Source organism: Capra hircus, chromosome 23, assembly GCF_001704415.2.
Source record: "Capra hircus breed San Clemente chromosome 23, ASM170441v1, whole genome shotgun sequence".
In the NCBI taxonomy this organism is placed as follows: domain Eukaryota; kingdom Metazoa; phylum Chordata; class Mammalia; order Artiodactyla; family Bovidae; genus Capra; species Capra hircus.
In genome coordinates, this window is record NC_030830.1 from 9,510,513 (window position 1) to 9,522,990 (window position 12,478).

At 48.7% G+C, this 12,478-nt stretch overlaps 1 protein-coding gene across 1 annotated transcript in view; it reads left to right on the top strand.

The window, feature by feature from the left end:
• The window catches only part of GMPR (guanosine monophosphate reductase), a 60,598-nt gene extending 50,021 nt beyond the window's left edge, over positions 1-10,577 (top strand). The window contains exons 7-9 of the mRNA XM_018039228.1: positions 1,261-1,303; positions 3,899-4,058; positions 10,097-10,577. Of these exons, the coding sequence (XP_017894717.1) occupies positions 1,261-1,303; positions 3,899-4,058; positions 10,097-10,277 (384 nt within the window). The 3' untranslated portion in view covers positions 10,278-10,577. The remainder of the gene's footprint in view (positions 1-1,260; positions 1,304-3,898; positions 4,059-10,096) is intronic.

Genomic DNA, 12,478 nt, shown 5'->3' on the forward strand with positions numbered 1-12,478 from the left:
ATGGCCAGTGGCCAGGCATGTTGTACGGGGGCTGGTGGAGGTGAGGTCCGGCCCCCCGATCCTGCCTGCTCAGTGGTTCCTGCATCCTAAGCGGAGTACTGATGCCCGGTGGCGGAGCGGGGGCAGGTGGTGGGGGGCGGGGGGTGTGTGTGCTGGCCTGAAACATGACTGACGGGGCCTGGGAATGGCAGGTGCAATGGTGAGGGTATTAGCACAAGTTGGGGTGCCCAGTGCAGAGGCCAAACAAACGGAAACATTGGAGTTTGGAGCAGAGAAGGGTTAATTGCAGGGCCATGCAAAGAGACAGTGGCTCATGCCCTAAAAAAAACCTAAGCTCCTGGAAGGGTTTTGGCAAAGCACTTTTAAAAGCCAGGTTCGGGTGTGGGGGGGAGATTGCAGGGTCACATGATCAGCTTGTGCACAATTATCGCATTGGTTGATGGTGAGGGAATAGGGTGATGTCACAGGGGTTCATGTTATTGGTCCTAGTCTGGGGCTATGTGCTCATGGTCATCAAATATTAATAGAGTAGTTAACATCTGTTTGGTGGTGGGTTTTCATATCTGCAAAGCAACTCAAGAACTGTGCATCAAATAGGGGCTTCTCTGGTGGCTCAGATAGTAAAGAATCTACCTGCAATGCAAGGGACCTGGGGTCAATCCCTGGGTCAGGAAGATCCCCTGAAGAAGAGAATGGCAGCCCACTCCAATATTCTTGCCTGGAGAATTCCATGGCCAAGAGGAGCCTGGCAGGCTACAGTCCACGGGGTCACAAAGAGTTGGGCATGACTGAGCAACTAACACTTTCACTTTTCACTTTCATATCTGCAAAGCAACTCAGGAACTGTGCATCAAATACTGTTATCTAGGTACTTCAGAGAGGAGCTTGAGCACACAGCACAGGGGGAGGCCTGTCTCCCAGGAAGGGCCCCATGGGGTCCTGCTGGGTTGCAGTTCCTCTCTTTTTTTCTGATACTCCTCAGCCTTGAGGAGAACAAGTTTTTGAACAGGAAAAGGAATAAAAGTTCAGAGAAGGAGGTTAATCGTAAACTTGACAGAGCTACCCACACAGTCTGGCTTGGTTACAAGGGGAGTGTTGGGCCTGGGCTCTGCTGGTTGTGTGGTTGTCTGCAGGGAGGGTGGCCAGAGGGGGCTAGGTCAGCAGACACCATCTCATTCCCCTCCCAGGGGAGATGGTGGGGGCTGGGAATGGCCTGGCCCAGCTCCCACTGACCTCTCTTTGCTCTTCCCCTTTTTGAAGGACGGAGGCTGCACGTGTCCAGGAGATGTCGCCAAAGCCTTTGGTAAGAGCCGTAGAGGGGAGGGAGCGTGCAGGGAAGGGGGGCGGTGAGCTCCCTGAGGGGGTGCCGGAGGAGGGGGCAGACACGTTGGGAGAGGATCAGGGCCAATCCTGAGTTTCCTCTCCCTGGATCTCAGCCTCTGATTGGCCCTTTGGTTCTAATTGGTGTCAGAGCAGGCGGAGTGCCCAGGGATAGATAGTGGGCAAAGTCAGAGCCCAGAAGTCACCACTGAGAAGGCTCAGGGGACCCGTTGGAAGAGGACTGTACCAGGTCTGATGCCCCACGAAACTTCAAACTTCAGCGAGGGGGTGTTTGGAGCCTAACCTAGGGTTAATATCCCCAGGGAGGGACTGAGATCCAAGCCGCAGTTTCACATTCCATATGCTGAGGAGCCTGTTTCCCACTAGGGGGCAGCAGCTTCCAGCTGTGGTCTGGTGGGGCTGGACCACGTGCCGGCTGGCCAGGTGTTTTCTTGGGAAGGCACTGGGCCATGCAGCATCTCTGCAGGCTGTGCCCTGTGCCCACCACTGAACCTTTGCTAACTGCGGTCCGCAGCTGTGAGGTGTACCAGCCAGAGGCAGCCCCTCCTTCCTTTCCTGATAACAGGACCGGGTTTGCTGCTGGTTTATTTTTTTCTTTTTCGCTGGAGGGAACTTTTCTGCCTTGGGCACCCCTCAGAGATGCTGCGGGCCCCTCCTCTCACCTGTAAGAGGTGACATCCCCTCTTGTCCTTCTTTACTGCTGTTTCAGTTCAGCCCGTAAATTGTCTTAGGTTCATGTTTTAAATTATTTTTTCTAAATATTTAGATAATTCTAAATTATCTAAAATGAGTTCATTTTTAAAATTATTTTTCGAATGCTGCTCATGACAATGCTGGGGGCTGTTCTTAGCAGCTAGGTTTTGTAGCAACCCTGGAGAACGTGCAGGGGACGGAGGCCCCCAGAGGCGAGTGACAAAGTCAGGGTCCCGGACTCAGGGGCGGAGTCGGGATTCCGGCTCCACTGGTCTGTTCACTCACCTCTTATAATAAGGATCAGCAGCCAAGGACATTTCTCCTGTGGGGTTTTCAGCTGGATGTACTGAACACTGAAGGGTGTTATGTCTCGAGCTCCCCTCTAACAGTGCACATGGGCACCCTGTGCAGAGTGGTCTCTGCACTCGGGCACTGAAGGCTTGCCCCCACCCCCATTCCAGGAAGTGTAGCCATGCCTTTGGACAGAGAGGAACTACTTTAGGGAAAAATGCTGGTTGGGAAAGGACACAAGAGCGTTCAGAAAGGGAAGTGATTGGAAGCCACTTCAAAGCACTGCTTCCTGAGTTGTGGTCATCAGGAGGCCTGACTGGACACCAGTTGTCCCTGACCCCTTATCATCGTGGCAGGGGGACGGAGGAGCTGGCATTTGTGTTGGGGACCCTGCAGGGAAGTCGTCAAAGCTTGCTGCCAAGTCGAGAGGCCCTATGTCTTGCTTGCCTGATTGCCAGGCCCAGGGTCCAGCCTTGCAGAGCCAGCCTTCTGTGATGCTGGATGGAAGGGCCTGGGACACTTGAGGCACACGTCAAAGTCCTCTTAAAAATATTTAAGCGACCAGCTGGAAGTGGTCAAGGCCAGTTTTTAGGGGAGTCTGTGCTTGCTCCTTCTGGTCCTTCATCCTGACTGTGTAACACTTCTGTACCCTGATATCCCCCGATTCTGAATGTAAACCCTCAGTAGGATGGTCAGGATGGCGAACGGTGACTGTTTCTATTTCTTCCGTGTATGCCTTCTACTTTCCTGACAGCTAGTTGCGCCACCTCTGCCATGTGCTATGATAAACACTGAGGACAGAGCAGTGAGCCAGCCCGGGTCCTACCACTCCTGGTTTGGATCCAACATAACCTCCAAAGGCCGCTGCAACACCCCAGTGTCCTCTGTACCTGTCCTGGAAGTTTCATGTAATTCAGTGGTTTATATTCGTTGTTGTTTACACTGGAAGTCAAATGTTTATCACAACAGAGATGTGAGTCGAGTTTTACAGGATATATCTATAGGCAGATGTGTGTATATGTTTGATGTACACAGACATACACATGTGTACACACAAATGCTCCTCCATGCCCAAGCTCTAGGGCAGGAAGTTCTGTCTGTTCTGAGGTCCCTTCCCGTCTATACAGAGTGTGAGAGTGCTGAGACCTTTTGGTAGACCAGATGCCCAATGGGGACATGGCAGAGGACTTATTGTATTACGTATGAGATTGGACAACACACTGAGATGCTGCTCACTTCTAAAGTTTCTCTGATTTTAAGAGAGTTAGACCTGTGGAAGATGGTCGTAGGAAGTCAACAATAACCATTAAGGACTGCCAAGTGTACCAGTCACCAAGCTTCAATAGGCTGTGTTGCTCAGACTGTCTGGTGCTCGTCTGCTCCTAACTTTTTTCCCCTGAGTAAGGAAGTCGAGCTTTTTCTCACTATAGCCAGGAGAGACGGGGGGGGGTGCGGGAGGGGTGAGGGGGGTGGCGGGTGGGGGGTGGGTTGGTAGTCCTTGCATCTCTCTGGAGCTGATTTTTCCCTGACTCTTTTCTCTGCTGCTTCTTTTTGTCCCCACTTTGGGGTACAGGGGCTGGAGCAGATTTTGTCATGCTGGGAGGAATGTTTTCGGGCCATACTGAGTGTGCCGGAGAGGTGATCGAGAGGAACGGACAGAAGCTCAAGCTCTTCTATGGGATGAGCTCAGAGACAGCAATGAAGAAACACTCGGGAGGGGTTGCGGAGTATAGGTATGTGGGGGTTGGATGGGGAGTGGGCACAGCGCCATAACTGGTGAGGTTACATTCCCTTGCTTCTTACAGAAATGGGATGGAAATAGGTCTCAAAGAGCACAAGTTGGTTTATATTATGGTGGCTTCCCTTGTAGCTCAGCTGATAGAGAGTCTGCCTGCAATGCAGGAGACCCTGGTTTGGGATAATCCCCTGTAAAAGGGATAGGCTACCCACACCAGGATTCTTGGGCTTCCCTGGTGGCTCAGCTGGTAAAGAATCCACCTGCAGTGTGGGAGACCTGGGGGATGGAAGTAGGTCTCAAGAATACGAGTCTGTTTATATTATGGTACCATGGGAAAGGCCTGGGAAACATTTTTAAAATTAAGAGATTTAATTAAATAACTGTATGGCTTACATTTTTTTAATTGAAGTATAGTTGATTGACAGCATTGTTAGTTTCAGGTGTATGGCAAAGTGATTCAGTTGTACATACGCATACTTTTTTTTTCAGATTCTTTTTCCTTATAGGTTACTGCAAAATACTGAATAGAGTTCCCTGTGCTATACAGTAGGTCCTTGTTGGTTATCTACTGTAAACATAGCAGTGTGTACATATCAGTGCCAGACTCTGAGTCTGTCCCCCATCTTCCTTCCCGGTAACCGTAAGTTTATTCATAAATTCATTCGTATCATTCTTTTTAGATTGTGCATAGAAGCCATATCATATGATATTTGTCTTTCTCTGACTTCTTAGTAGGTCCATCCATGTTGCTGAAATGGCATTATTTCATTTTTAATGGCTGAGTAATATTCCATCGTGTACATGTTATATGTACCATGTATTCTTTATCCATTTATCTGTCGATGGACATTTAGGATGCTTCCATGTCCTGTCTATTGTAAACAGAGCTGCAGTGAACGCAGGGGTACATGCATCCTCTAGAACCATGTTTTTCCCCAGATATATGTCCAGGAGTGGGGCTGGATCATACGGTAGCTCCGTTTTTACTCTCCTAAGGAGTCTCCATACTGTTTCTGTAGTGGGTGTACCAGTTTGCATTCCCACCAACAGTGTAGGAGGGTTCTCTTTTCTCCACACCCTTTCTACCATTTACTCTTTGTAGATTTTTTGATCATGGCCATTATGACTGGTGTGAGGTGATCTCTAAGACTGAGCCACATGAGCTACTTGTAAATTTTGGAGAGTAATCCCTTGCTAGTTGCCATCATGTGCAAATATTTTCTTCCATTCTGTGGGTGGTCTTTTCATTTCGATTATGGTTTCCTTTGCTGTGCAGAAACTTTTTTTGAGTTTAATTAGGTCCCATTTATTCTTATTTCTATTACTCTAGGAGATGGATCAAAAGATATTGTGATTTATGTCAAAGAGTTTTACCTATGTTTTCCTCTGAGTTTCATAGTATCAGGTCTTACATTTAGGTCTTAAATCCATTTTGAGTTTTTTTGTGTATGATGTTAAAAAATGTTCTTTTTTCCCCACAATTTTCCCAGCCCCATTTATTGCAGAGGCTGTCTTTTCTCCATTGTGTAGTCTTGCCTCCTTTGTCATAGATTAATTGACCATAGGTGTGTGGATTTATTTCTGAGCTTGCTTTCCTGCTCCATTTACCTACATTTGTTTTTGTGCCAGTACCATATTGTTTAGATAACTGTAGCTCTGTATACAGTATAGTCTGAAGTCAGGGGGCCTGATTCCTCCAGCTTCATTTTTCTTCTCAAGATCACTTTGGCTATTTGGGGTCTTTTGTATCTCCATAGAAATTGTAAGAATTTTTTGTTGTTGTTCTGTGAAAAATGCCATTGCTAATTTGATAAGAGATTGCATTGAATATGTAGATTGCATTGGGTAGTATAATCATTTTGACAATATTGATTCCTCCAATCCAAGAACGTGGTTTCTTTCCATCTATTTATGTCATCTTTGATTAGAAAACCCATCCTGGCCTCTTTCAAAACAGCCATAATTTTTATCCAACTAGCATTGGCAGTGTTTGGGGTCGAGCTGGAAATGGAATTAGGGGTATGTGTGAGTAGTTATGACTTTTGTTCAGCCAGCCCTGGAGGGGACCCACTAGGCTTCCAAGGGGCTAGGCCAGAATATCCCAGCCTTGTCCTGAGAGAGCCCCTGTGGAGCCTGGTGTGAGTCAGGCTGAAGGGTCTCCCACTGCATGTGAGATGGGGTGGGTGAGACCCCCTCACGGAGGTCAGACCTTTTGGGAAGAATGTCCTGGGTCACCTGCAGCAGCTCCCACAGGACTCGCCCCTGCCTGCAGGCTGAGACAGTTGACACAGGCAGCTTTTGTAGGCATTTAATCACATCAGTCTGTGGAAGGGATGCTCACGTCTGCTTATCTGTTCCACTTCCGTTTTAATTGTGTGTACGTGTTTGAAGAACATTGTGGCAGAGTTTGCTCACCACCTCGCCCTGCTCCATAGAATCTGCCATTGCTTCTCATCAGAATTGGCAGTGATGACAGGCTGCACCATGTGGACGGGCTCCTGAATCCTTAGAAGGATGGGAATTCAGGCCCCTTGCCATGGGCCGATACCCTCCATTTCCTACCACTTATTCCACACCCAAAAGCTTATCATGAGGATGTGGGATTTGGAGGCATTATGTAGTCTGAGCCAAGCTCAAGGTACACAATTCAGTCACTGAGATATTTCAGGTGGGCAGGCTGGTGGGAGGGGTGGGGTCCCCCACCAGAGCTCTGTTCCTCGGGTACTGGTAGTCTAACTTCACTCCTCTTTCTCTGCAGTCTTTCTCTTTTGAGGGGATTCTCAATAAGAAAAAGATGTTGTAGTTATGGGGACAGCGGGGTGGGAACAAGAAGCTGGGGGCTACATTCGTACCTTCATCCTGGAAGCTGCAGACAGTTTAGGACAAGAGGGACACCCCGTCCCACGCAGCCTCCAAAGGACTTTTTCTCCTGTGTGATGACTAGTGGAGGAGGCTGGACAGTGTCGGGGAAGAGAGAGAAAGGGGTTTACTGCCTCCCCTTCGACCTGAACCTCTGCCAAGCAGCTTAATGCTATACCAGTACCACTGTTCAAGGGCCTGTACCTTCTCCCATGTGCTGGACTGGGAGAGGAACCATTGCGATTGCGTGGCAGCCAGATGCTGTGCCTGGAGGACTTTTTTCCCCTCTAGCCACTGCATCTGTTTTGGGTTTCTAAGAAAAGCAGGTAGGGAAGGCCAGACCAGGCTAGAGCACAAACAGAAACCAAGGAGCTGAACAAAAAACCATCTTCTGTGATTCCAGCAGGGTTTAGACAAAACAGAAAATAGAAGATTCGGGAGTACCAAGACTCAGTTCCGGAAGTGGATTCAATCAAATCTTAGACACGGAAGGAAAGTGCTGAAGGAGTGAGAAGCGTAATCCAGAGGCAGCGCGAACCCTCTAGGCTGCATCCGTGTTCTGTCTCTGCACCCCCCTGACCCGCACCCTGCCCCCCCATCATCTGATCTCCTCCGAAGACTGGTTCTCCTAGTTTGACATTGTATTTAATTAAGGCAGAGTTATTTATGCTTTGCTAGTTCCTTCCCAGTCATTACCCATTTAGTTCTTACACTGTCCTTGGGAGACACATCCAAGCCCTTCATTTTACAGATGAGAAGACTTGGGCGTCAATGATAAATGACTTGCAAAAGGTACCATCGCCACTTAGAGAAGAAGTGATGCTGAGGATCTGGAGGGTGTCTGTAAGCCTGGGGAGGCCATGGAAATGTTTATTGAAAAATGAAGTGGTTATCATTTCTGGCACATATGCACATGTTGGTCTGTGGTCAGAGAATACAGCAATACCAGTCATCTTGGGTGTGACCAGTGACCGGCTTCATGAACTCAGTGCTGTAAACTAGCCACTAGGCCAGCCCTTGGTCTGGCCAATGGTTTGTGTTTTTGTTTTTTTTTTCCTTAATTTTTATTGGACTATAGTTGTTTGTGTACCATGTTGTGTTAGTTTCTGCTTTACAGCAAAGTAAATCAGCCATATGTATACCCATATCCCCTTTATTTAGATTTCCCTCCCATTTTATTTCTGCTTTGTAGATAAGTTCCTTTCTACCATTTTTCTAGATTCCACATATACATGTTATTGCATATTTTTCTCTGACTTGACTTCACTCTGTGTGACTGTCTCTAGGTCTATCCATGTTTTTGCGTGTGGTACAGTTTCATTCCTTTTTGTGGCTGAGTAACATTCCATTGTGTATATGTACCACGTCGGTAGCCATTCCTCTGCTGATGGACATTTAGGTTGCTTCCATGTCTGGGCTATTGTAAACAGTGCTGCAGTAAATAAGCACTGAGGTGCCTGTATCTTTTTTAAATTAAGGGTTTTCTCTGGTATATGCCCAGGAGTGGGATTGCTGGGTCATAGGGTAGCTCTATTTTTAGTTTTTTAAGGAACCTCCATACTGTTCTCCTTTACCCAAGGAAAGGTCTTTGCTTCAGGTAGGTTTATTCCAAGGTATTTTTATTTTTTGTTGCAATGGTAAAATGGTATTGTTTCCTTAATTTCTCTTTCTGATCTTTCATTGTTAGTGTATAGGAATGCAAGAGATTTCTCTGCATTAATTTTGTATCTTGCAGCTTTACCAAATTCATTGATTAGCGCCAGTAGTTTTCTGGTGGCCTCTTTAGGATTTTCTGTGTATAGTATCATCATCTGCAAACAGTTTTACTTCTTTTCCAGTTTGGATACCTTTTATTTCTTCTCTGATTGCAGAGGCTAGGACTTCAAAAACTAGGTTGAATAACAAGTGGCGAGAATGGACATCCTTGTCTTGTTCTGGTCAATGGTTTAAACTGCTAGATCTTACCTGAGGGTAGTCTTGCATGTGTAGATTTCAATGCACAAGAGTTAATACCCTTTTGAAATTCTAGGTAATGACTTTTTGATCAAGAGATGCTGTTTTTTCATGTGAAGAGACCAGCTAAAGTTCCGGTATTTGGTAAATTGTTAGAATTTCCAGATTTCCTGACCCTTGGATGGGGGGTAGAGTTTTGTGTGGACTGGAGATTCCCTTCTTGCAGTGCCCCTTCTAACGCAAGTCTAGATGGTATCTTCAAAACCTGCAGTAAGGGGGTGTGACACGGAATCTGGCAGTGTTGCTTGGTGGCCTTAGGAAGAGTGGGACAAGGACTCAGCTGGACAGTCAGATGTGGTTTAACGTTTGTGCCATGAGCCAGACCTGGATTTCTAAGTGTCACTCAGAAAACATGAAGGATGCTTACCAAAGCCTTGGGTGCTGAAGAGGTCCTTAGTTCTGCTCTGGGTCCACCTTGCAGAGGCCCCGCAGCACATCTAGGCGTGGTGATTTGTGCAGACGCAGGGAGGTAAGCTGAGGGGTGCCCAAGAGAGGCCGTGTGAGTGGAGTCACTTACCTCACTCGTGGAGGTCTCCATGTAACCTCACAGTACCCGTCCATTTTCTCTGTCCCTTCTTCCTCTCTCGATTGTCTCCTGTGAAGATGCTCTGTCTGATGCCGATTGGAGGGCTGGCAGGGGTACGGGGGAAGGGAACACTCTGGGCTTGTTCTGTTATTGGTTAGGGCGGGCCAGCAGGAGAGGCCGTGGTGGGAGGTGGCCGGGAGGTCTGTTCCCCTAACCCCATCAGTGTTCAGGACTCTGGGTCAGCTGGAGGCCCGTGTACAGATTAGCAGAGGATGGAAAGGGGGGGCTGGTTTCCGATGGAGGGTGTGGCATACCTGCAGGAGATGGTGGGGTGCGGGCCGGGTCTGCAGCTCTTCCAGGAGTTGCTGATGGAGACTTTGTGTTCCCGGCACTCTGGGCAGTCAGCAGCCAGGTTGTGTGTCTTGGGTGGGAGGAGTGCGTTCACCTGAGATGCTGGCCTGACCCACGTGGCGTGTGCAGCGAGGCCGAGGTCCTCCCAGGGTGGGTCGGATCAGAGGGTGGCATGCAGCCGCCCAAGTGCCTTGGGGTGGGTTCAAGTGCCAAAGCTGGGGATCCTGGCTGGGTAGTTCAGGGAAAAGAACCAGACTGAAAGAAACACCTCCTTTTTCTTCCAGAGCCCCTGAGGGCAAGACGGTGGAAGTGCCTTACAAAGGTGACGTCGAGAACACTATTCTGGATATTCTCGGGGGACTGAGGTCTACCTGCACCTACGTGGGGGCCGCCAAACTCAAAGAGCTCAGCAGGAGGGCGACGTTCATCCGAGTGACCCAGCAATACAACACCGTGTTCAGCTAACCCTGTGGACGAGGCCACCTCCGGCCGGCGGAGGCGTCCACACACGCCTGCTTTTCCATCTCCCTCCTCATGTTAGGGCAGAGGTTCCAGCAGGTCCTGGGGTGTGGGGGGCCCCCCTCCTCCTCCCATCACCTGGAGGCTGCAGGGCTCCCCTAGGTCTAGGGGCCCAGAAGTTGGGCACTCAGTGGGTCAGCGGTTGGAGCTTACCTACCCAAAATGTGTAACCTCATTGGTAAAACTAAAACTCACGCCTTTTTTTTTTTTTAAGAAAATGGTTTCACTTTAATATAATGTTACAAAGACTTGCTTGCGTGCTGGAGTTTGCATTTACAGGACCACGTTGTTGGGGGGCTGGGGGTTTTCTGCTTCCTTCCTACGATTGGCTCTTGGTGGTCAAGGTACCTGGGTGGGCAGGGTGGGGGGAGGGGGCTGCAGCCAGCCCCCGCTCCATCCAGCTCACAGGTGCTGCAGAAGAATGAGAGCAATCACCTGGACAGCTGAACGTGGTTTCCTCTCGGTGTCCCCAAGGTGCGGGGACGCACTGACGCCACGTCTCTTACCCATGCCTTTGGGGAACAGGGCCTCTGTCACTGTGCTCATGCTGCTTCTAGTCTTGTCCTGGGTTTTCGTTCAGTTCGTTTTCCTCCATCTCTCTCCCCGTCAGTTCCAGGCTGTCCTCTCTCTTAGAGAACATTATTTTAAGGAAGTTCCAGGGGATCTTTCCAGTGCAAGGTTATCCACTAAAAAGTTGGCAGGTAGAGTCCCAGTGAAAAGCAGCTGAAGCCTTGACATTGGTTTAGCATCAGAGCTAGCGTCCCCTTGTCACAGCGATGAATACTCTCCAGGAGGGACTGTGGGCGCAGCTAAGGGTCTGTGCATTCATTGGTGACATTTGTACTTTCTTGGAGAAAAGACTCATGGGCTTGGTGGGAGTCCCACCCCAGTGCCCGGTGACACTTGTCTAAACGGTGAACCCGCATGCATTAATGATGACCGGCCACTTCTTTTGAAGCATTACTTGAGTATTAGGACTGGGAAGTGTATGCAGCCCAGGATGTTTTGCTTCATTTCCTTTTAAATGAGGCTAAAGAAGCAGATACAGGAGTTAATTTTTCTTTGGAGAGACAAGTGACGGCCCTAGAGGAGAGAGGAGCCACTCCTTCCTGCTGCGTGAGAGCGAATTAGCAGCCTGACGTTCCTGGTGACTGACACTGTACGAGGAATCTGAACAAACCACCACACTCCAGGGACTTACAGGCCTGAGTTTATAGTCTTTGTTGTCCATGCGGTTGCTCAGTTGTGTCCGACTCTTTGTGACCCCATGGACTATAGCACGTCAGGCTTCCCCGTCTTTCACTATGTCCCAGAGTTTGTTCAGATTCATGTCCGTTGAGTTGGTGATGCCATCCAGCTGTTTCATCCTCTGTCACCCCCTTCTCCTGTCCTCAATCTTTCCCAGCATCAGGGTCTTTCCCAATGAGTCAGCTCTTCGCATAAGGTGGCCCAAGTATTGGAAAACTTCAGCTTCAGCATCAGTCCTTGCAATGAATACTCAGGGTGGTTTTCCTTTAGGATTGACCAGTTTGAGCTCCTTGCTGTCCAAGGGACTCTCAGGAGTCTTCTCCAGCATCATGATTCAAAGGCATCAACTCTTCAGCTCTCAGCCTTCTTCGTGGTCCAGTCTTACAGTCTTAGAAGAATACGTTAAAAAATTCAGCGACTTGAGCTCTGTGGTAATACTTTTTCCTCCTAAATCCACCCAGAGTTATTCTTGTAGGAACACAAACGCCCACACACCTGAGGGTTTGAAGGGTACTGAACCTCTGGCGGGATGTGCATTGCTGCTGGAGGTACTCCACCTTTTCTGCCTGGCTGTCTGAGGTGTGAACCCCTGTAACCTGAGCTTGATGTGTGTTACACTCGAGCCCTTGAGTTCATTAGTTTTAAGAGATCCTTCATGGCAAAAGAAGGGAAAGAAGTGGAGGAGAAGTCTTAAAGCTGTTAAAAAGGGACTGCCAGTAAATAGTCAGGAAACTTCCAGAACAGCATCCTTCATACTCCTGTCTTGACTTGGGGCTGTCCAGTCCTATCCGTGAGGACGTGTGCCTGCTTTATCCATCTTGTGCAAAGACTTTCCAGACTACCCGCTCTGTTTCCACCAAGGGGAGTGAGGCAGGTTCCTCACTCACCTGGTTTATTTA